This window comes from Puma concolor, chromosome C1, assembly GCF_028749965.1.
Source record: "Puma concolor isolate L17-30 chromosome C1, mPumCon1.1.hap2, whole genome shotgun sequence".
Taxonomy (NCBI): domain Eukaryota; kingdom Metazoa; phylum Chordata; class Mammalia; order Carnivora; family Felidae; genus Puma; species Puma concolor.
Window position 1 is genome coordinate 196,110,598 of NC_141674.1, and position 25,682 is coordinate 196,136,279.

Sequence of the window (25,682 nt, forward strand, 5' to 3'; positions counted from 1 at the left end):
TTAATTCTAATTTATTTTTTAAGTTAAAGAGAGAAAAAGGTGGAAAGATGAAATTAAATCTTGATGCTTAGAAATTCTCAACCAAAATTTCCCCTGGAAATATGGATCCCAGGTCAAGGTAAAGAACAGTTGTTTATAGCCATTTTCTTGGGAAAAACAAAACAAAACAAAACAAAACAAAACAAAACAAAACAAAACAAAACAGTTATCTAGAGCATTCTTATATCACTGAGTTTCTTGATTCCATCTTGAGTTCACATTTTTTACATAGCTTAACTCTGAAATTCCTAACTTAACTTTGGAGAGTTTTCTCTCCTCTATTTACCTCCTATTTTAGCTATTAATAAAATATTTTGAAAAAGTCAAAGAAGCAAAGTCTTTTGATCCCACACTTTGTTGGGTAAAGATACTGCTTTTTCCGTCTATTTCAGTCAAACCCTTTTCAATAGGACCAGTTCTCCTAAGTGTAGACGAGGAGTCTATTAGTACTTGGTTTGGCCAAATGGAGATCTATGAGCCATGTTCTGAAAGTCCCATACCCATGTCCTCTAATCTGATGCTATATCCTGACATCTCTCTTTTTTAATAGTACATCACTTTTTTTTTTTAATGTTCATTTATTTATTTTGGAGAGAGAGACAGAGAGCACGAGCGAGGGAAGGGCAGAGAGAGAGAGAGGGAGAGAGAATCGGAAGCAGGCTCATACTGAAAGAGCAGAGCCTGATGCAAGGCTCGAACTCAACAAACATGAGATCATGACCTGAGCTGAAGTCGGAAGCTAACCAACTGAGCCACCCAGGTGCCCCAGTACATCACTTCTTTATAGGCTTTCAGAAATAGTAAGAAAAACATTTTTCATTTTAATTATCAATGTTAAGGATTTTGAGGAACGTCAGGTCAATTTGTGATTTTTTTTCCTTTGTTTTGAAAGCCTTTCTTTGAAAGGCTCTATCTATAGCCTTTAAAAAGAACACCATGTGGAAATACTATGCTCTCCCATTGTTGAGAAGCCATTTCTTAGTCTATATATTTATTTCTGGTGCCCAAGTTCTTCAGTGTGGAATTGAAAAGAATTTCAAAAAAATGTTTTAGAGATTCACAGTAGAGACAGGAAGATTTTCCAGATTGTTCTATTCACTGCTTTGAAAAAAATATATTAAGGTGGCTTCTTGGATTTTTTAGGTTAAAAATCCAAAAATCACAAAGTGCCAAACAAAAGCTCAGACAGTATCTACCTAAATGATGCAGATTTACAGTGGTCATGCTTTTCTGGTTTCAGTTCATCTGGAAACCAAGGAAGGTGAGGAGCAGTCCACAGTGACCCTGTCTTTTTCAGAGATGTTACCACCAGTAACACCTCTAACCTGTGCAGAGACTTCTCAGCAGCCCTATCTGACCCCTTTTCTGCCCTTCTCCTGTTGCCATTAAAAAAGCATAAAGTTCCTATCCTTTATTAATTCAGTGGCTATGATGAAGTGTTAAAAATGTATTGGGTTTAAATTAAAAGTAAGCACTTCACAATGAATATATTTAAAAAATTAATATGCTTCCTCAATTTTTTTGTGACTTTCCTATACATGTATTTCATTTTAAAATTAATTTAACATTTCTTACATTCCAAATCATGTTTTTATTTGCTCTTGGCCAGTGTTAAGTCTCTTATTTGCCTGACTTGCCCATGGTAAGTCTACTCTTATATCAAAATATTTTACCTATGAGCCTACCATCTAATATTGCCACATCTGTGCCTACACTAAGACTTTCACACATAAGACTGGAATATATTATAGAAAAATTTACCATTGTGGCTATTTGTTTACTTGAATATTTTTTCCAGTCCAGTTTTTTACCTTCTCATAAACATAGACAAATTACATACATTTCAGTCCTGGAGGATTTAGCAAATTTATGTCCTATCATATCACTCCAGAAGTCTGGCGGAATACATATAACAAGCCATGAAAATTGACTTGATTTCTCGAATTCACTCCAGGGCACACGAAGATATGTCTGCTCAGAGAGATACGTCAAGCAGTATATGAAGACAATTGAATCAGACCTGAGTTATGAGGGAAGTCCAAATGATAAGGCCCAACTCAGCTGATGGAGTGAGCAAGGCTACTTTCTACTTAGAATTCCCCTGAGTCACCATTACAGCCAGCTGTGCCACAGCACAACGTAGCACACAGACTGCCCTAAATCCAAAGAAAAAAAAAGAAAGAAAGGAGAAATTGATCTACTGTATATGACTCATACTTTACTCTTATATGACTCATATTTTACTTTTCTCTAGAAGACAATTAGAACTAGATTTGGGGTTCTCCGTGGATGTAAAAGTTTGGTGTATTTAAAAATGCATGTAATGCAAATATTTTGCATTCTTCCTTTTTTCTTTTTAAATACGTATGACTCAGAAGGCTTATATTCATTTAGCACCTGCTTTGTCCTCTTTCATTGCATTTACTGTGATATATTGTACCCTACATTTTTCAAACGTATCTGCTTTCCTCTATATAGCGTGAGCTGTTTATGGTCAGAATCTGTATCTTAACCACATCATAAGATGTGATCATCCATTTTCATTCTTCCTAGAAAGACTCCCCTCCTTTCTTTGGCTAGTTCCTACTTGTTCTTTAAACTCAGGTCAGGGGTTACTTCCTCCTGGGAGTACTGGTTGACTTCCCAGTGTGGTAGGAGCTGTTCATGTGCCTCTACAACTTCCTGACTGCGTGTACCATGCTGTATTTTTGTTATTGGTTTATCTGTGAGACCCTTTAGCAAAAGGGCTACATATTTTTCTTATATCCCCAATGTATCTTTTCCCTATTGCCTGATACATGAAGCCTTTCCATTAATGTTTTAGAGACAGTTTTCAAACAATTATTTGTTTAATGAATTAAGATTTGTAATCTTAGAATTGGAAGGCATTTTGGCAGTCATATAAGCCATTGCTCCATCAGTCAAAACCACAATTGATTCTATAACATTCATCACAGGGTGGACATTTGGCTTTTGCTTAAATACATCCACTGTCAACGAGTGCATTAAGTTCAAAGAAATACATATAACAAATGCTATGACATTGTATGGTAAGTCCATGTACTTACTGTATTTGGAAAAAGATTTTAAAACATGTTAGAGACAGCATTACATGGCTTGCAACTGTGGAAGGAGAATTGTTCACCAAAAGATAAAGGAACTGAGGAGATCAGATAAAGTACGAGGAAACAGAATAAATGGAATCTTGCTTATAATTCCCCAGGTCTTCACTCTTCCTTCTGTCTTAAATAGCTAATAGCAGGTTCCTTTCATGGAAAACCATAAGTCATTAATTTTTGAATATATGGTTCTACACATCCTTCACTTCCAATTCTCCATTCTTCTTTTATTTTCTTTTCATGACTGTCATTTCCTTCTCCAGCTTTTTGGCTTTTGTTTGGTTGGTTTTTGTTTTTAATTCTAGTATCTTATTTTGTGGTATATGACACAGCCTTCAAGTTTACCCAAGTCATGGCTCTATTCCCATCTCCTATAAAGAAATCTCTGAAGCATCTTTTCCTCAAGTAATGATTGTTGTTTTTAGATCATAACCACTTGAACATCAGCCAGTGCCTTTCCTATTATGGATCTTAGGTGTCCAGAACTAAAGGATCTTCACTTGGTGGTGGTGCAAGTAAATACTTGTGACCTACTTTTTCCTTGGGGATGTCTGCAATTCCATAGAATATTCTTTAAATTGATACCCAAAAGAGATTTATATTTACAATGTTTTGTTATATGACACTGGATGAAGTCTGATACATCTAAAATCAGATTTCAACTGGAAAAAGTTTAAAACAAAATCATTAATTGTCCCAAATCAAAATTACAATTTCCCTGATGCTCAAATTTATGCTTATTTAAAGAAAACATTAGTGCAATTATTATGATTGAATTTCTCTTTGTTTGGAAAAGAAAAATATTGATGTAAGGGTCAAAATGTATTTGTTGAATGCTTCAGTAGTTTGTTTCATGTTTATGAAATTAATACTCAGGTTTAGTGTCATGTGTAAGTTTACAAACCTAGTAAGTGGGAGAGCCAGGATTCAGGCCTAATTTTCTGGTTGTAAATCTATTATTTATTCTACCGTATCTTAGTACCTAAGTGCTGGTCCTTAATAAATATCATCAGTAGAAGCTAAAGCTTTAGAGCATTTTATAATATTTATTTCTGAAATGTATATAAGGTATTTATTAGTCGTCTTAGTGGGAAAGAGGAATCAGAAATAATGTAGAGCTGGGAAGTATAGCTTGTACACTAGTCACATAAAGTGTCTTACCCAGCTCAGTATGGTAGGTTGTTATCAATGGAGCAGTCTTGTGAAGTTAGTGTTATCTGGATTGGCCTTTCTAGTTCCAACCCCATTCCACTATCTCACTATTTGGTGAAAGAGCAAACAATGATATGGATATTAGTGGATTTGGCTCCTCATTCTAGATTTTACTAGAAGTGTCTAATTTGGTGAAACAATTTACTCTCTCTGGCCTCAGTTTTTTAATTTGGGATAAACCATGTATGGATGCTATTGCTAAAAATGTTCAAAAGGCATAAGTAATAACAAATAATAGGTAGGGTTTATTGAGTACTTCCAACTTGCGTGGGATTATGCTTTATTTCTATTAGCTTATATAATTCCACCAATAACCTCACACTGGGTTTTGTACTTTGAGTTCATCATCATCAGAAACAATGATGCACCCATCAACTCTCTTCATACAAATTGTTTATTAGTCATGGTGTGTAATGAAGAATGAATCATCCTTATAGGTATTTTACAGTCATCCTGAAAAAGAACAGAGAAGGCATGAAACAAATATCTGGATTCTCAACTTAAGTTTCTCATGTCAGCATGAACTTTTCCCTCAGTTTTGCATAGAAGACAAAGAGAAGGAATAGAGGGTTATAGTCATTTCATCAACTGTTTAAGCTTTGAACTCAGCATTTATAAGCAAAGATGTGCGTTCTACATACATTTCTAATACTCTTAGGGACCAAAACAAAAGTTTCTGTTTTGTAGTACTGGTATGGATAGTAATAGTATCCATAAAGTATAATTAAGCCTACATGGAAAAGGGAAACAGCATTCATTAATTGCATTATATAACTGGTTGTTTTATTCTTTTGTTCATTCTTGGATATGCAGCAGTACAAAATTACAATCCCAGTGTTTTTATTGAATTGGTACATTACATGATGACAGGGCAGAACATATCATAGAAAACATTCTAGAACTGTCCATGCCAAGAGCATTATAAAAATGGAGTCCTGCCTATCTGGCACACAGTGTATTTTTCCTTTAGATTTTCCAAGCTCTCATTGTTTCTCTTTTTGCCATTTTTTGAGAGTATTTAATGTTGCCTGGTAATAACTATAATCAGTGACTATTTCTGTGCTTTGTGATCTTTCTAATACTGTAATCCGAAGAAAAACAGTGAGGTTTGTGGTTATATGGGAATCCTGAGAGAAAAAGTTATACTCTACTAAATGATATTTTCAGCATGCATCTAAATTATCAAGATAGTAAAACATTCAGTTACTGCTTTGAGAGCTTTGCTAGTTCAGATTATCACATATTCACACCATGTTTATTACCCTACATCCATTTCTAAAATGATCTAATGGATAAAGAGAATTATAACTGGATTTGAGATATTTTAAGCAAATGCACTTTTGTCCTTACCCATTAATGAATGTCAGGGAGTATCTAGAATAAATATTCTAAAGACAATTTGAAGATGTGGATAGACTGACTAAGGACAAGTTACTGCTCTCAAAATGTGAAGTAGATTTTACCACAAACAATGGGTAATTCTAAACATTCTTCTGAAACACTTCTACCTCCTTCAAGTAGGATTAGACACAGCAGCAAACTGGCATGCTCCTAGGAATCTGACTAAAAGAAGTTGGTCCTGTGATTGGACTAGGTTGCTTCATCATAAATGTACTAGACTGAGGAAGTAAAAGCTTCAGCCTATATTTGTGAGAACGATCATGTGACCTATCAAGATTATTGTCTTAACCTTTTACTCTACTTATTCTACAAGGTGTTTGTGTGTGTATGTGTGTGTTTCTATCTTCCCTGTTCTTTTCTGAAGTCCTATGTAGCAGGCTTTCCTGAAAGCATGAGTCTTCCAATTTTCGTATATCAGAATCACCTGTTGGTCTTGTTAAACTACCAATCAATTTCCAAGCCCCATGCCCAGAAATTCTAATTTATCAGATCAATACTGGAGGTAATTGGTTGAAAACACTTTTAAGGCACATTGGAATGGATGATTGCCAAAGAATGTGTCAGTTTCATGATTTTAGTACCTTTTCTGAAACGAGATAAAAGAGTTTATCTTAAAGGTATTTCTAAACCGACATTCACATGGTCTCTGTTACGTATACTAGGTCTTACCCAGGTGTAGTTACTCTTTGCACTTGGTGTCATTTTTTACATGTTCTCCAATGGACTTAGAACTTGAGAGAATGCCAAATCCTAACCATTAGACCACCAGGGAGCATCTGGAGTTAGGCCTTGAGTCCAAATCTACTGTGCCTGAAAAATTAGGTTCAAAAAGATTCTCTTCTCACCCAGTGAGCTAGTGTTGGCCTAACATCCCATAGCTGACAGAACCTTTTTCTATGTGTTTATCTTGAGGTTGGGTATTGATGAATAATTCATTCAACATTTGACAAATATTTGAAACCCAACTGAAGACTAAATGGCATTTTGGACAGTTTGTATATTACTATCATGTTTTCTTTGTGTACATCTTACTTTTGCATGACCCCTTTCAGACTTTGAAAGAAAAATATGAAAACCTCCAACTAGGTAGGCAGAAAATTAAAAAATGGTTTCTTTTCAGTGCAATGTGTCTCTGATTTGCATCTTTAGCCCTGAGAAAAGAAATTCACTTGGTACTTCAGGAAGACAATAGAGCTGTAAGGACATTATATTCTTGGTGTCTCTACTTAGTTTTTATTTCTTCCCTTGAAATAGTGGAGAAAATGTGACAGTCGTATCTTATTTTCTTGTATCTTCAAGTGTTCAGGGCATATGTTCCTAGAAACTTTTGCTTGGCGCACTTAAATAAATGTATCTATTTGCTCCTTGTTGTAAAGAACAGGAAGTATAGGAACTATCAGAGCTTATCACACTATTTTTTTGCTAGTACAGGATTCAGGTAGTCCAATGATAGATGGAGGTCTAGATGAAAATGCTTCTTTTTTCAAACTGGGCTTAAAATGCATTAAGTTTTAATGTGCATATATTAAACCTTTAGGGAGAACCAACAAAAATGTGTTTTTTGGACATCATCAATATAAGTCACTTCTCATTTTAAAGTTATCATTCACTTAGTACCAACATTTGCTAGAATAGTAATTAAAAGAGTACTCTACGGAAGATAGATAAAAGAGAAATACTGTTTTTAAAAAACTAAGTAATGTTAGGGGCGTCTGAGTGACTTGATCAGTTAAGCCTCTGACTCTTGATTTCAGATCAGGTCATGATCTCAGGGTTCTTGAGCTGGAACCCTGAGTCAGGCTCTGTGCTGCTAGCATAAAGCCTGGTTGGGATTCTCTCTCTCTCCCTCTCTCTGCCCCTCCCCCACTCATGTGTGTGTGAGTGTGCTCTCTCTCTCTCTAAAAAAATAATAAAACAAAAATAAAAAAACTGTTAGTTTTTGCAAGAACTCATATTTGTCATGTGACTTTGTTAACCTATAACCTATCTGAGAGATCTAGAACATTAAGGCCTTATAAATGTTCTCTGTGGAAAAAATTTAAGTCTTTTTGTATTTTATTCATTTTACATACATGAGGGATAATATGAGAGCTACTGTGTGCTAAATAATATTATATAATTTTCTTTTTTAATTTTTTTTTAACATTTATTTTTGAGACAGAGAGAGACAGAGCATGAACAGGGGAGTGGCAGAGAGAGAGGGAGACACAGAATCTGAAACAGGCTCCAGGCTCTGAGCGGTCAGCACAGGGCCCGACGTGGGGCTCGAACTCACGGACTGTGAGATCATGACCTGAGCCAAAGTCGGACGCTTAACTGACCGAGCCACCCAGGTGCCCCTATATAATTTTCTCAAAAGAGTGATACCTTAAAGTAAATTGTTAGAAGGCAATAGGCATGGTCATTATTTATTTATAATATATAGTTTGCCTGATTTCAGAAAAGATTTGACAAGTTTTACAATTAAAAACAGAACATAGTACCACAGTCTTAGGCTGGGAAATACTGCAATGAAGCATCAAAGTTCCTAGTAATTAAAGAAAGATATCAAAAGTGATACATTACTTGATTGTCTAGGAAATGTCAAAAATCAGCAAAATAAATATATTTGAATTTCCAATATAAATTACTTTATTGTGTATATTCTTGTGCAAGGGACAATCATATCACAAAAGGCAATGTTTTCAAGAATGGCTTTATACAATTAGAAGCAGACTTTCAGGTTGCCTGTAGGCCAGTGCAAATTTTTTTCACACACACAAAAAGCAGTGCATATAGATATATATGAATTCATGTAAGTATCTAGATAGATACTCAGATAAAATCCGGAGTTTTGAAACATAGAGCATTACAGTCTTAGACCTGGGCAATTTGAAAAGCAGATGTATTTAAATATAGTAGAATCTTAATATAGGAGAAATATAATTACTGATATTATAATAAATATTCGAGTAATCTGATAAATAATAGTGGTGCCGACTGGTACACCTATCCATAAGCTACAAAATGTATCTCCAGGAACCTAAATTAGTTACAATATTGATATATTTACTTATTTATTTATTAAATAATTAAAAATTGGAATTTATCTGTCCCAAGCTATTGATTGAATTTTGCCATACAGACATGTTTTATGTTAAGTTAGGCATTTAATTTTGTTGCTGTTGTTGTTGTTCCTTGTGTATCTTACTTGTATAGCTCTTCTCTTTCTTGGGATTTCTTAACTACAATTATCTAGATTTGACCACTTATAAGGCTCCTGATTCATGGTACTATAAAGCCTTCTACCCAATATGTGAAAAAGTACTTATTTTACTTAGCAGCATTAAACATATATGCATCAACTGTATCTAAAAACAGAATTGAATGATTTTACATAAACAAATAGACAAGGAATTAATCCATATGCCATTTCAACTTGGAATTTAATCTGTAGAAAAACTGTATTCATTCTGGTTTTAATATACGGTGGTATACATTGAATCTTTAAGAGGTTGGAAATCTGATCAATGCCAAGTCATATCATTTGGCCCATATCCCTAGAATCAAAAGTTAATGACAGATTGCCACATGGTAATGATTCTTACATTTTTTAAATAATTAGTCATCAAAGAAATGACTTAGAGTGTAGCAGTGATCAAGGATTCAACAGCTGGGATAAGAGCATGCATTGTTGAGGGGGAAAAGCTACAATTTTTTTTTTCTGAAGTTAGTTAATATACTGTGTAGTCTCGGCTTCAGGAGTAGAATCCGGTGATTCATCACTTACATATAACACCCAGTGCTCATCCCAACAAGTGCCCTCCTTAATGCCCATCACCCATTTTCCCCACCCCCATCAACCCTCAGTTTGTTGTTCTCTGTATTTAAGAGTCTTTTATGGTTTGCCTCCCTCTCTGTTTGTATCTAATTTTTCCCTCTCTTCCTCATGTTCATCTGTTATGTTTCTTAAATTCTACATATGAGTGAAATCATATATCTATCTTTCTCTGATGGACTTATTTTGCTTAGCATAATACCCTCCAGTTCCATCCACATTGTTGCAAATGGCAAGATTTCATTTTTGTTGTTGTTGTTACCTAGTAATATTCCGTTGTATATACATACACCACATCTTAACCCATTCATCAGTTTATGGACATTTGGGCTCTTTCCATACTTTGGCTATTGTCAATAGTGCTGCTGTAAACATTGGGGTGCATGTATCCCTTCGAATCTGCACTCCTGTGTCCTTTGGATAAATTCCTAGTAGTGCTACTGCTGGGTGATAGGGTAATTCTATTTTTAATTTTTTGAGGAACGTCCGTACTGTTTTCCAGAGTGGCTGTACCAGTTTGCATTCCCACCCAACAGTGCAAGAGGGTTGCCCTTTCTCCACATCCTCACCAACATCTGTTGTTTCCTGAGTTGTTCATTTCAGCTACTCTGACTGGTGTGAGGTGGTATCTCATTGTGGTTTTGATTTGTGTTTCCCTGATGATGAGTGACGTTGAGCATGTTTTCATGTGGCTGTTAGCCATCTGGGTACCTTCTTTGGAGAAGTTCCTATTTATGTCTTCTGCCCATTTCTTGACTGGAATACTTGTTTTTTCGGTGTGGAGTTTGGTAAGTTCTTTATAGATGTTCTATACTAACCCTTTATCTGATATGTCATTTGTAAGTATCTACTCCCATTCTGCCGGTTATCTTTTCATTTTGTTGATTGTTTCCTTTGGCAGAAGCAAAAAGCCAGAATTTTAAGAACTGGAATTTTAAAGGCTAGACTTTTGATGAAAGAAGAAAGAACTCTGTTCTTAGAGAAGTCTCAAATATCAGCAGGAAATTGTTAAATAAAAAAAATGGTAGCAAAGATTGAAACTTATCACGCAAGTCCATGACTGACATTTTTGGTGGCACAATCTTCTCTCAGCTTTCTTTCCAACTGTGTATCTTAATTGAGATGAATACTGGGGCCTGCAATATGCAGCATAATAGCAATGTAATGATAAAGTCAAGTGAAATATCTCATTCTGATATAAAGAGAAATTTGAACCCTTAAGATCTCTTTTTAAAAAATCCATTTTACAGGGTGCCAGGGTGGCTCAGTCGGTTGAGTGTCCAACTCTTGATCATAGCTTAGGTCTTAATCTCAGGGTCATGAGTTCAAGTCCTGCATTGAGCTCTGTGCTGAGCATGGAGCCTACTTAAAAATAATAATAAAAATTAAAAAAATAAAAATCCATATTACAAGTAGCTGTATCCTCACTGATATTGGCACTTGTGTTTAGCCCTAGCAGGTAAGATTCCCATTGCAAATTTGTTGTACATTGGAAGTCAATGTCTCGGACTTAGTACAGTTCTTTTTAACTTAATAATTTCCTTGCCCACATTATCAAGCTAGGCTTTTGGAAGAGAGGGATGAGGGGAAGAATTCAGGTAGCTTTTCAGTTTAATTCTCAAGTAAGATGATTGTGTGGCAGATCCCCAGCTGCTCAGTTGTTCAGAGCAGTTAGGATCTGTGATTTTTTGCGATATGGAAAATAGAGTCTTTCTCATTACACAGTAGGAATGGATGTTACAATTTCTAGTACCTCACAAGTTTCCTTCTATATTTTGGAGGGGATTGGAGTTTATCTCAGCTTTCTTATCTTTTTTAATACTACATTCATGGTTTTCAGAGAGATTCAGGTAAAGGAAGACTATATATCAGGAAGAAGAAATGAAAGGCAGCTGTGGTCACTTTTAACTATATTGTAAAACCATTTTGAGGAGTGGAAATAATCTACGACCCTAAAACACTGATTAGGAATTTAAGTGAAGTTTACCATGAATGTGTGGGATTTTCATAATACCATGTTGTGATTATAAGTTAGTATGGCCAAATAGTGTGTCCTTTGATTCCAGCAACTTTTCAGTACCACAGAAGAAAATCTTTCCAAATCATATTTTCTGTCAAAGTAGTTTTGTCAGAGCAATGATGATTGTAGCTTGAAATCTCCTCAAGTAATTTTCACTTAATAGATGGTTAGACTATGTACATTTCAAAAACCCAACAAATTAGAAAGTGGCATCTGATTCGTCTGCAAGTGTTTTAAAGTGTATTATCTGAATAGTCTTATCAGGAAGTCAAATAATGAATTTTAGGTAACTAATTCCCTGTATTTATGCCTCTGATATTAATTGGAGCAGCATGACCAGACAGCTCTTTCTTTTTCCAAAATTAGCTTTTATTGATTAACTGAAAAAAAAAAAAAAAAAAAGAATCCAAAGCTCTAAAAGCTTTGAACATTAAGGAGTTTGTTTACTTTGTAAATGCCTGGTTTCTTTAAAACAAAGTATCTTAACATTTTAAGGTAATTAATTTTAAGATAATTAATTGATACTGTCCCCAATAAGGCATTGGTTTTTTAGGTTCAAGGTGAAGATTTTTGGTCACTGACAAATCTTCCTCAGAGAGCCTTTGGGAAAAAACTGCCAGTTTTAGCTAGGAGTTTGGGTTCTTATATTGTTTTATTTACTTGGACTATCTGTGGCTAGGACTCTTGGTGTTAAACAAGGGCTAAAATGCAAACCTAAGAATTTCCCAAATCCTTTTGGACATGTTAATAAACATGGCATCAAAAAAAGTTTTCTATGCTGAACTGGTTGGAATGCTTTGGACATCACTGCCCATCCCTAAGATTCAAAAGTCCAGTAGCTTATCAAAGACTCTTAAAAACCTCAAGTTATATACATGCCTCTGTAGCTCAGCATTTCTCAAGCTTATTTGAGCACTTTACCACTGACTGTCTTCTTCCCCAAAACACATAATCCAAGACTAATCATGAAATAAATCAGACAAATTTCAATAGAGGAATTATCTATACCTGACCAGTATTTTTCAAAGTCATCAAAAGCAAGGAAAGTCTGAGAAATTCTTACAGCCAAAAGGAACCTGAAGAGACATGGCAATGAAATGTAATGTATCCTGGATGGAATTTTAGAACAACAACAACAAAAGGACATTAGCTAAAACTAAGATAATCTAAATGAACTATGGACTTTAGTTAATAATAATATATTAATATTTTATAATTAATTATAACAAATATACCATACTAAGGTAAGATGTTAGTGATAGAAAATTGTGTACAGGGGTGCATGGGAACTTCTTGTACAATCTGGTTAATATTTCTATAAATCTAAAACTGTTCTAAAATTATAAAGCCTATTAATTTTTTTAAAGTGGCATTAACAAGGCATGTACTTGTTTTGGGGGAAACTTGCTACTTACGAGTATTTACTCAGCATGCAAACTAGATTGGATAATGTAGGAATATGGAAATTTAAATTAAACTATTTTAGTAAAGAAAAGTAAAGAAATCAAGGCATATAAAGAAAGGATGCTGAGCCAAGGGTCTCAAATTCAAAGGTGACAGTTTGAATCCACATAATTTCTTCAGCCCATTGGACATAGAAGATGCTGCAACAACTGAGAAAAAATATAATCTGTATATACCTAAATGAGGTCCTTTGATTTTTGACTTGAAGACAATGACATAATGGAGTCTAGAACAGTGCAGAATCATCTTTATAAAAGATGTAGGGAAGATTTCAGATGTGTACCTGGAGTGCTTAATTCTGACGGTGCACCCCTTCTATCAGGCTTCCATGTCTCAGACATTTCCCATGTCTGCCTTGGTACATTCTTTCAGTCCCATATAATATCCGGAGACAGATTTGCAGGTAACTCTTGTTATTGTACCAAGTTTTCAGGTTCTTGTTCCTGTGGCAATAATTCCAGAAAACTACTTAAAATATTTTATATATAATGACTTGTGGTATAATGGCTAGTAGTATAATTCTAACAACAATAACAGAGATTGTAACTGTTAATTATTGGACATGACGGGGACTGTGCTGAGCCCTGTATATTTTTCTTTTTTTTCTTTTAATTTTTTTCAAGGTTTATTCATTTTTCAGAGACAGAGAGACAGAGCGTGAGCAGGGGAGGGGCAGAGAGAGAGGGAGACACAGAATCTGAAACAGGCTCCAGGCTCTGAGCTGTCAGCACAGAGCCTGACGTGGGGCCCGAACTCACGGACAGCGAGATCATGACCTGAGCTGAAGTTGGATGCCCAACCGACTGAGCCACCCAAGGCGCCCTGCCCTGTATATTTTTCTGTTCAAACTTTACAATAATAAACTAGGCATCATTGTCCTTGCTTTACAGATGAAGAGACACTTCTGGGGATAAAGTTCTTTACACATTGTCTGTGATATAGGGATGCTCCTTGGTTTATTCACAAGCCCTTCAATCAATGCTTTGAAAGCTAAATTCATATCACTTTTTAAATATGTTCTTAAGGACAATAAATAGAACCCTTATGGGAAGCAGTTTGGGGGTAGGTTTGGTATTGTAGTCAAATTAGTTTAAATGAGTTAACTCATCTAGCTCTTCCAGCTATGAATAGAAAACTAGAATGAGAACCTGAAGAACACATTGAAATTTGAGGGGAAAAAAAAGACAAATGCTTGTTAGGAATTTGGTGGGAAAGCTTACTTTCTTTACAACTTAGTTTACTTGTGATGTCTCTAAACAGAGCTTAGTAACAGGAAGATTTGTTTTAATACAATTTTGTTTGCTTGTTTGGATGTTTTTACTTGAGTTACTGTTTTGAAAACAGGAAAGTAAACAAAAAAGGAAAGAAAAAGAAAATGGGAAAGTGTTCTTAGTTTCCATCAGAGACAGTCATGGCCTATGTCTCTATCCTCAGTCTGGGAACAGTAGGCCATGAATAAGACTACATTGCTGGCAACAGCTTTCTAGAAGTGAGTAATGAATCATCTCTTATCAACTACATGTCTAAACCTAGTGACATCATTGTGTAAGTGAAGGCCATGCAATGTCTGTCACTGACTTAATGTGTACAAAACACCTACGCCATGACTTTTTCAAACTTTACTACAATTCACAGTTACTGATACATGTCAGTAATTTAACTTTTCCAGATCTGATTTGACTTAGTTGTGAAATAACATTATAAGGTAGGATGTAGGTCTAATACTGTATTTTTTTTAATCTTTTCTCTATGTAAGATATACTAAGACAAAATCTTAGTATATCTATATATACTCTTAATCCATAGATATGGTTTAGGAAAATTTGCTGAGAAACTAAGTCAAAACTCTCTTTTAATATACAGTATCCAAGAAAACATATCCATCTCTGGTTTGAATTGAACACCTTTGAAATGGAAAAAGCTAATGTGGGGGCACCTGCGTGGCTCAGTTGGTTAAGCATCTGACTTCAGCTCAAGTCATGATCTCACTGTCATGGGTTCAAGCCCTGCATCAGGCTCTATGCTGATAGCTCAGAGCCTGGAGCCGGCTTCACATTCTGTGTCTCCCTCTCTCTCTGCCCCTCCCCAACTTGTGCTCTCTCTCTCTCTCTCTCTCTCTCTCTCTCTCTCTCTCTGTCTCTCTCTCTCAAAAATAAATAAACATTAAAAAAAATTTTTTTAAAGACTAATGTGTTAGCCATTGTCTTTTCTAGGGTTCAGGGAGAATTGTGTTTTTAAATATTTTTTTTAAATTTTTTAAAATATTTATTTGAGAGAGAGAGAGAGAGAGAGACAGAACATGAGTGGGGGGAAGGGCAGAGAGAGAGGGTGACACAAAATCTGAAACAGGCTCCAGGCTCTGAGCTGTCAGTGCAGAGGCCGACTTAGGGCTCCAGCTCACAAACTGTGAGATCATGACCTGAGCTGAAGTTGGACGCTTAACCAACTGAGGCACCCAGGCATCCCTGAGAATTGCTTTTAAAAGAGTACTTGGAGTAGTTTCCCCCAATTCATCATTTCCCCCTCAGCCATTTGTTTTCTCACATACTTCTACCCAATTTTCTCATACTACAAATTTTCCCTATCCTGAAGGATTCCTTGACTCTACTGTATAGTCAATATCATGTATCAATGAAAGTTAGATATCTCCTTAAATGCCAAATACTAGTGTAAAAAATATATATGTAAATTAATGGTGATCCTGTATTAAAAGAATTGATATGCCAGAAGAGATCTGTAAAAACGAAGGTATTAACAACAGCTGTTTTCTTGATATTAACAGTCGAATATTGAGCATGTTTTTTTGACCATAGCTAACTATTGAGTTTGCTATAAGTGTGCCCTATCTTAGTAATATTAGATCATAGTTCCCCACAGTGATGGCCGCTATTGTTTTTATTCCAATCCCAGAAGAGGTCACAAGGTGTAGAAGAATGGCAGATGATCGGAAAGATGAAGCAAAGGCGCCTCACTGGACCTCAGCTCAACTAACAGAAGCATCTGCACATCCACATCCACCTGAGATTAAGGACCAAGGCGGGGCAGGGGAAGGACTTGTCAGAAGCGCCAATGGATTCCCATACAGGGAGGATGAAGAGGGCGCCTTTGGAGAACATGGGTCACAGAGCACCTATTCAGATACCAAAGAGAATGGCATCAATGGAGAGCTGACCTCAGCTGACAGAGAAACAGCAGGTAACCAAGGGCTCCTCTGTCACCAGTGCTGGCTTTGTGCTTTGAAGTCTGTTTAGTCTGAAACTGAATTAATTTACCATGATGACCTTCTTTCACCAGCACAAGGTCTAAAATTCCAGTCCGTCAGGGAAAATAGACACCAAGAAAAAAGAAAAATCTTGAGGAGGAGCCTAACATTCCCCCAAATTAGTTGTATTCTTAATCTCATCTCCCTATTTAGTTTTACCACTTTAATGGACAGATGGCTCAGTGTGTGTGTGCTTTTGCTGGTTAACTCTCAGCCTTTTTAACTCATTGAAAGAAAACTTCACAAATGCTTTGAATGTTATTGGACCTAAATCTGATTGACTAATTAGAAGTATATGTACATTTTAGGTCAGAAAGCCATATAGAGCCTATCTCCCAGCCTTTTAAAAAAAAGAGACAGAGAGATTGGGGCGCCTGGCTTGCTCAGTTGGTGGAACGTGCGATTCTTGATCTTGGGGTTGTGAGTTCAAGGCCCAAGTTGAGTATAGATATTACTTAAAAAAAATCTTAAAATAAAAAGAGAGAGAGAGAATAGGGAAGGGAGGGGAGGGAAGGGAAGGAAACACATACATGGGAACCACTTCGTACTTCCTCAGAGAGCTTTTTAAGAACTAATATTACAGATGCTTGAAGGAGAACTTAATTTGGCTTACTCCTAAGTACTTCCTTTCAAAGTGCAATTTCTACCAATAGTCCTCCTTACTCTCATTGATAATAGCTTCCTTGATGGCGTAGTCATTATAAAGCATTAACAGCATAGAGAAACACTTGCTTTCACTATATTCTTCACCATTACTTTCTGATTTTTCTGCCATAAGAATTTAATGTGTTTGTACACAATAACTTGCTGACATGCTACTCCAAAAAGAGTAGGTAAACTATAAGTAATAAGAAAGGTAATGCCTCCTTCAGAGTCATCCCTTGCTTATTCAAAGACCGATTTTCTGCACTCTGTCAGTCAGCAGCACTTATCAACTGTACGCTTTGTTCAAAAAATATACTTAAAATTAATGGGGGTAATATTAAAGGCTTCTCAAATAACTGAAGAGAAATTACATAAGGACATGCTGTAATTTTTTTAATCCACTCATTTGATAAACTACTGTTGAGCATTTTCTATATGCAAGGTATATTAGCTTCTGTGCCAGGGCACTTGCAAGGAGTGGTCTCTGAACTTCACAGAGCAGAGGATGCAGTAGCAGACATGAGGCCTGTGCACACAATTCAAATGCAAAACACAATGTATTGTGTGCCAAATGAGCAGTATAGAAAGGCAGAGTTGAAGAGAGATCATTATTACTTGGGACCAAAGTTCCCAAATTGCCTACAGAAGCATCTTGATAAGTCGCAGCAAACTCAGGGGTGTGGCAGAATATTTTAAATGCTCAAAGGAAACACAGAGATACTCAACATCTGTTAAGCACTACATGACCTCAAGATAGTCCACAGTTTCAACATTCGATTACAGTACAAAATATAAATATAAAATCCTTTTCAAGATTTATCTTTGTGAAGTCAGGTTTTTGGCTGTAATAAGAAGCAAGTACCCTGCAGAAAGTCATGTGGAACAGGAGAAGAGAGTGGCAGTGTCCAATCTAATTTAAGTATTTGAGCAGCTGCACAGTGCTCAACAGACACATATGCCCCATTAATAAGGAATTGTGGATACAAGAGAAGTAAAAATGTTATTTTTGCCTTTCGTGGCCACAATGAGGATTAAATGAGATAGTAAAGTGTACGAAGTCAATGAATCAAGAAATAGTATCTATTAATTACCATTAGTATTATTGGTGGTGGTGGTAGTGGTGTCAATATGGACGATAGGGCACTCTTGATCAAGGAATATTTTTCTAAAGTTGAGTATAATACAACTTGAACAGGGCAGGACCTGAGTGTCAGGAGCACTAACTAGGAACATTTTGAAGAAACTGAAGCATGAAGAGACGAGGACATGAGGAGCAAAATTGTTGTGGGGAAAGCAAGAGATCATGTGATAGACCAACATTTTTCTCATCGTCATATCTTGCAACACCTGACATTACACTTCAAGGACTCACCAAATGTATGTTGAATGAGTGAGTGAATGAATGCAAAAGAAGAAAGTCCTGCTTAAATTAATGGTGAATGAAAACTCTTGAAAGTCTTGCTTTGTCTCTTGGGCTCTCACCAGTTGAATCTTACTGATGATGATAGAGGCTTGAAATATACTAAGGAAAAAAATCCCTGTAGCGTATTTGGTCAAGGAAGAACCAATATCACTTACTATTTCATTTTTTCAGTGGTCTTAATTAAATATTTAAGAGCATCAGAAAAATCTCTTTGCAAGGTCAGTATGTCCTTGCCAGCTTCTTTGAGAAAATAATATAAATTAAAAAGAGATTAACAGATGTTTCTTTTAATTTATGGGTTCAGGACCATCCAGAGTTAATTTTGAATTCAACTAAACATATATCACACGAATCTTGTACTGCCTTTGAGAAACTGATTCTGAAAGTTCTATATGTATGTTCATAGTGAAAAAAAGTTGTAAGCAGCCGGTTGTGGGTCACCAGAGTGAAGTGTGCAATCCAAACTATGATGTTTCTTAAGTTAAACTCCCTCCAGAAATAACAGGCCATTTTTAAGTCCATAAAATATCCATATGTAGAAAGCTGTGGGAAAGGAAAAATGTGAGATATTGTCTCATATCTACAGAAGATGTTCTAGTGATAATTCAATGTGCAGTTAGATTTTTCTCCAAACTTTTGCTTAATAAAATAATGCATTTTATTATTGATGGTTTATATATAACTGTTTCACAAACAAAGATCATTCCCAATAAAAAGAAGTGTCCTTAAATCTCAAAGATAGTCTTTAGAAATGCTAACCATTGATAATAGGCATCACTAATGTGAGCTGGCCTTGTATTTCAAGGTGATTAAAGAGGACCAGAGGAGCTATATTCTGGCCTCCTCTTTTATCATTCACATGTATATGAATGTATATTCATGTATACATGTATATTCACATGTATCATTCACATGTATATTCACATATCAGTATATTGCATTTTTCCCTTACAAAAGATACTTCTCCGGGCACTTTTAACATGACACATTTCCTAGGAACATCAGGTCTTCAGCTACATGTTGTGGTGTCCAAGCCACTAGTGATTGAATCCAGAGATCTTTCTTCTTTCCTTCTTTGCTATAGTCCTCTCTTAATTTTTAGAAACAAATTTTTCCTCAAGGTTGTTTATTTTTATTCTTCTCTAGAAAACAAGATCCCATAATAAATGAAACGCCATCACTGCATCACTTTCGTCCTTCCTTTTGTCATCAGGTGGGCTTACTTGAACCAGAGATCTTACCTCATTCTCTCTTACCTATGCTTTTCAATGTTCACCTTCATTTCTGGGCCATAATAATTCTTAATTTTTAGATGTGCAAACCCATAGTCAGCTTATCTTTGATCTTATGTGCTGAGGCTGGGAAAGGGGGAGAAGGGGATTCTAGAAGGCAATAATATTTTAAATTATATATATATATATATTTTACAGATTATTCTTCTAGATCTTGGCTCTTTTCTTACAATTGAGAGCCAATCCATAGAAAAGTAGATAGATTTACTCGCTTATTGTATCATAACTTTTAATTACTTTAAGGATTATTCCTGTATTTATTCACTAAAGTAACCTTTTTAGAAGCCATGACATAAAAGTCCCCCCCCACACACACACAAAAGGAGAAACCATTGAGAATCTAGTCATTTAGGAAAGCTGCTATTATAATGAAACTAAAACCATCATTTTTTTTAATTTATTTTTTTATTGAAATATAGTTGACACATAAAGTTACTTTAGTTTCAGGTATACAACATAGTGATTCAACTTCTCTACACATTATGATACACTCCCCACAAATATAGCTGCCATCTGTCACCATACAACACTATTACAGTACCACTGACTGTATTCCCTATGCTGTACCTTTTAGCCCCATGACCTACTCATTCCGTAACTGGAAGCCTGTACCTTCCTCTCCACGCTCATCTTGCCCTGCCCCCTCACCCCATTCCCTCTGGCAACTATCGGTTAATTCTCTTTATTTAGGAGTCTCTTTCTGCTTTTTGTTTGTTTTAAAACAGTCATTTTAAATCATCTTCCAAAGCATGAATCGTAAAAGGCTTGTAATGAACCTTTCCTCTCTTTTCTGCCTCATCTTTATTGAAGAAAGCAAGAGGACTGCATTTGGTACCCCTAGAGTTCCAATCCTGACTGAAAATTAGTAGCCGCATCTTTTTTTATTTAGAAAAAAAAATTTTTTGTTAAGTTTATTTATTTATTTATTGAGAGAGAGAGAGAGCAAGCAAGCGAGTATGAGCAGGGGAGGGGCAGAGAGAGAGAGGGAGAGAGAGAGAACCTCAGGCAGGCTCCACACCATCAATACAGAGCCCAATGTGGGGCTTGAACCCACGAACCATGAGATCATGACCTGAGCCGAAACCAAAAGTCAGATGCTTAACTGACTGAGCCACTCAGGCGCCCCTAAGAGCCGTTTCTTTAAGTTTCTTATCTTTCTTATCATATTAGCATTCATATCAAGATCACTGGAAGAGACAGGTAAGACCACCTTTCAGTCTTCCTCTTTACTGGTGTAGTCACCCATCTGAGATCCCATGACCACAGCCAGACTGCAGGTCTCCAGCTGCATAGACCTGTGCGCTTCCCACACCTCACTCTGCCAGATTCAGAGCAGCACGGCCAGCTGCAGCTGTTACCAATTATAGCCTTCTTCTATTACAGAACAGCCACATCCCTGTACCTTTCAGCATGACAGAACATCCTAACTTTAGTCTTGATGTTAGCATGAATGGAGCAAGAAAGGGGGCAATTCTCAGAAGTTTATAGATGCCACAACATTGAAGTATTTAAAATCATGCTTTTGTGGAGCACCTGGGTAGTTCAGTCTGTTAAGCATCCAACTCTTGATTTTAGCTCAGGTCATGAACTCATCGTTTGTGAGTTCGAGCCCTGCATGGGGCTTTGCTCTGGCAGTGCAGAGCCCGCTTGGGATTCTCTCTCTCTCAAAACAAATAAATAAACGTAAAAAAAAAAAAAATCATGCTTTCATGATTTTGACTCGCCTAAGGTGCAATGCTTTCAACACAAGTAAGAAAGACCAGTCAGGGGGTAAAGGCCTTTGTGATCATCAAAAGTCGGTATCAGCCATCTCTTGGAGTAAATTTAAAGATTAAAGGACATTTCTCCAGTTACCCCCATTCCAGTTCTCCAGAACTGGAGACACAACTGCTTTGTTTTCCCAACATCCTGGGGATCCTATTCAGGTCTCCTTCCTGCTGCAGCCGTGAGATCTGTAAAAGCTGTTCCAGGTGACACACTATTGCTTTTTCAGAGCTTACCAATGGAGCTGTGCCTTTGAAAGCCTTGACCTGCACTTTAACCTCCCCAGAGCTTAGACAGCCAGGTGATCAACATACTGAGATACGCAAGTTTATTGTTGCTGGAATTAGAAGCTGAAGGCTTAAAAATACATAAAGGAGGAAAAGTTTGTCATCATTCACATGCAAAAAGTTGAATATACCTTTAAGCTTCTCTTTCCCTTTTTCATCTTAGGAAATGTGAACCTGCCTTTTTCTTACCTCTCTCATTTTTCCTGCCTCCATTCCTAGATTTGAGATTTACTGGCAGGAGTCACCATCCCATCTAAAATATGGCATATTGTATATGATATTTTATTAATGTACGCAGGACCAAAAAAAGTACAGAACCATGTCTCTCGTGAGACAACTAAAGCCATCTGCACCACCCCACAAGGCAAGTAAACACGCTGGCCTAACAATACAAGAGGTTGCAGATTTTCCTTGTTGCCACGGCAACCACTCATTGCTCTAGCTGCCATTTCCCTGAGCTGCGCAGAGAGAGGAGTGTGCAGAGCACAGTTATTTAGCATTCAAGGCTGGATCTGCAGAAAAGCACCAGGGCCTCACTGCGAAGCGTCTGGGCCTGGAGGCGCCGATAGATGAGTCCGCAAAATGGGGATCTCGTCCGTGGTTTCCTTTGAATGGTTAGGCATCTGGGGCTGGAAAGAGTAAGAAAGACAGGATTGATTGAAAAAAAAAGAAAGGCAATTCCACAAGGTTTGTATTTGTCATGTTTGCTTTGTCCTTATGTGGTCTCTATACCATTTGGGGCAGATTTGGGCATTAACTTCAATCATAAAATGTGGCTTGTCTTGTTGGTAAATAGAAGGGTCTGAACCTGATGGAGAGCTTGCTTACATGGACGTTATAACAATGAACTGTATCTCCTACTCTTGGTAAGATATGAGCTTGTATATAGACATTGATAGCTAGAGCTTAAAATGTTTGCACAAAGTGGAGGAAAAGACAGGCACCAGATAACGTTGTTTACTTTAATGCGCAGTTAGGGGTGGTTCTTCCTGTAAAAATTGACTTCACATCTCTCTTTGCTCTTCAGCGGAAGTCTTAAAGTAGAATGAGATTGTCTTAAGTCAGTAATTCTGAATCAAAATATAAGGAAACCATGATTTCTCTAGACTTATTTTAATTAAACCCAGTGATATAACAAATTAAAATATGATTTTGTTCCTTGGAATTTTAATTGCCTACAAACATTTCCAGTTGTGAGGAGCAAGGCTCTAACACAATATAGTAAGATATTTGAAAACTAATATTAATTTGCATACACATTTACTCCCATGTATATTCTTCCACAATACCTCCCATGCACTTGGTGAAAATTAGTCCCATTTCTTTACATCTTGTTTTATGCTAAATGTCAGAACCACAATCCCAATCACTAAAAAAAAATATTTTTATCATTCTCTTTGGGCACTGACACTGAAAAATTATTTTGTTGAATTTGAATCTTAATGACTGCAACAGATTTGAGCTAAGAAAAATTAAGACCTACTTGTAAAATTATTCTGTCTGGCTTTTTTTTAAATGTAAATATAATTTAATTATCACTGTATTTTCTTTCTTGACCCTCTCCCCTGATCCTGTATTTTCCAAGACATTATCACATTTCCTCCTCTCTAATTTGCTATCACGTTTTGTCATCATATTTTTTTAAGGTATTTTTGAGGTTTTTAAAATCTCCACTTAGGGAAGAATTCTACATGCCCCATAAAATCCTTTTCATTTGCAGTGAGCAGATGAAAATAATCAGTCATGGAAGCAAGTCTTCCTGGATTTATTTTTGGACAATGTAAGCCTTTGTTTTGATTAGCCTTATGCATAGCCTTTATCTGTCTCTTGTTCCATTTCTTTTTTTTTTTTTTTTTAAGTTTATTTATTTACTTTGATGGGGGAGGGGCAGAGAGAGGGAGAGATAGAGAATCCCAAGCAGGCTGCGTGCTGTTAGTGCAAAGCCTGATGCAGGGTTTGAACTCACGGACCATAAGATAATGACCTAAGCTGAAATCACAAGTCAGACGCTCAACTGACTGTCTCTTGTTCTATTACTAAGAATTCTGTCCTCACAAGGGGTGCCTAAGTGGCTCAGTTGGTTAAGCACCCAACTTCGGCTCAGGTCATGATCTCACAGTTTGTGGGTTCGAGCCCCGCGTCAGGCTCTGTGCTACAGCTCAGAGCCTGGAGCCTGCTTCAGATTCTATATCTCGCTCTCTCTCTGCTCCTCCCCCACTTGTGTTCTCTCTCTCTCAAAAATAAATAAACATTAAAAAGAAAAAAGAATTCTCTCCTCACAAAAAAAGATAAGAGAACAACTTTAATAGTAATTTGCAACAAATAAATTCCTCTGATATCTTGAGAATATATTAATCATTGATCAACAATGTATTTTTTAAGTGTAACTTCTATATAAATTAACTATATTGCTTGTATGTGCCTGAGAAAAATATCTGTCCCTATATACCAAATACCACCTCAAGGGCTGGCTCTGGTTTTGATGTTATTGTTGCTAAGCGGTTAGTAGACCAGGGAGTATCTCACGGTCATCGGTCATCGCTCCTCCTGTCCTTCCTCCCCTTGCGACTCTTTCTGCTTCAGGGTACCAAGCCTTTTCCTCTCATTCCCTCACACTTCACTGCTCCTTAGCACATTACATAAAGCACGTGCTTTGACTGTCAGGGGAGTCTGGAAATTCATTTCAGGAGCAGATGAACAGAACAACTGGTGCTGCCTTGCAGATCTGATAGTGAAAGCATGATCTGACTTGGCATCGTGAGTCCTGAGGGGAAAAGGACACTGAGCCGCTTGCTGCCTGCTCACGGTGCGGCTCATCTCACAGAATGAGTCACCATTCGGCAACACTCATAGAAAATACAATTCAAAACCCAGCCAAACTGATGACATATGTCTTAGGCTCTCATTGCAACTTTTAATAAATATGCAAATGCTAGGTAGTTATTAGAACACAGAAATGAGAACAAAATGTCTGTTTCTACAACTTATTTCAAAAGTTCAAACCTTAAGACGTTAGGCAAAATGAGTAATAACAGAGGAATCAAGATTCAGAGAAAAATCATCTTTAATAGTATGATTCAGCTTCAGCAGCCTGAAAGTTAGATTCAAGATTTTCTGTCCAAATTTTTTATTTGGAAAGACAGATCGAGACAGTGTTGGGATATGAGCATCTCTGATTCTTCCATAAGTGACTCCAGCATGAAGGGTCAACTCCCCTGAGTGAACTAACAACCTTCTCTTTTGCAAAACAAGTTACATTTGCCCAACTAATCGGTGGTTTTATTCATGTTCTGCATTGAACCAGTGATGGAAAAATGTTTTGAAAAGGTGCATATCCCACAGGAGAGGTTCTCAGAGTCCATGGTCAAAGATCCAGAACTGATGTTGATTTTATTCTTTCCAAGGAATCTCTTCTTCTGAACACCTGCATGTAACATGTTCGTATCTTGCTAATAGCACTCATATGGATCATGTTACTGGGCTTCTTACCTGTTTTAATCTGCAGCCCTAGGTTGTTAGTGTTTCGAGGTAGAAGCTGTGCTTCATTCATCATTTCACGTCCCTTTCGGTATGTGATGCAATGATTGTTTCCTATAGTAAGTACTAATAAATATTTTTGAATTGATATAAAGAAGAGAAAGAGTTCATATCCATGCTAGGTTTTGAGATCAGGAATCTCACAAGCAAAACAGGGCTCCAAAAATTATGAGCAACGCACTTGAGAGAATGATTGTACTGAGATAAATGCTGGATATAAAGAAGCAAAAGGAGAAACAGAGAGGAAGCTAGAATCAAAGTGAGGACTATCGAACTGTTGGCTGGAACAGAAAGGAATTAAGTAGGAACTCAGAAATACTGTAGTGAAAAGAAAGTCAAGAAAGGATATAGCGGAAGATGGCATGGTCTAAAAATGAGAATGTAAGTTTGGAGTAAAGAA

General features: G+C 36.6%; 1 protein-coding gene across 25 annotated transcripts in view; it reads left to right on the forward strand.

The window, feature by feature from the left end:
- The window catches only part of MAP2 (microtubule associated protein 2), a 141,275-nt gene that overhangs the window by 47,375 nt on the left and 68,218 nt on the right, over positions 1–25,682 (forward strand). For 24 of the 25 annotated variants that reach the window (XM_086719490.1, XM_086719493.1, XM_086719500.1 and 21 more), the window contains exon 4: positions 15,983–16,267. In XM_086719490.1, coding sequence (XP_086575616.1) covers positions 16,006–16,267 — 262 coding nt within the window. In that variant the 5' untranslated portion in view covers positions 15,983–16,005. Of the gene's footprint in view, positions 1–15,982; positions 16,268–22,138; positions 22,433–25,682 lie in introns of those variants that run through there. The other variant, XM_086719502.1, reaches the window with a different exon arrangement.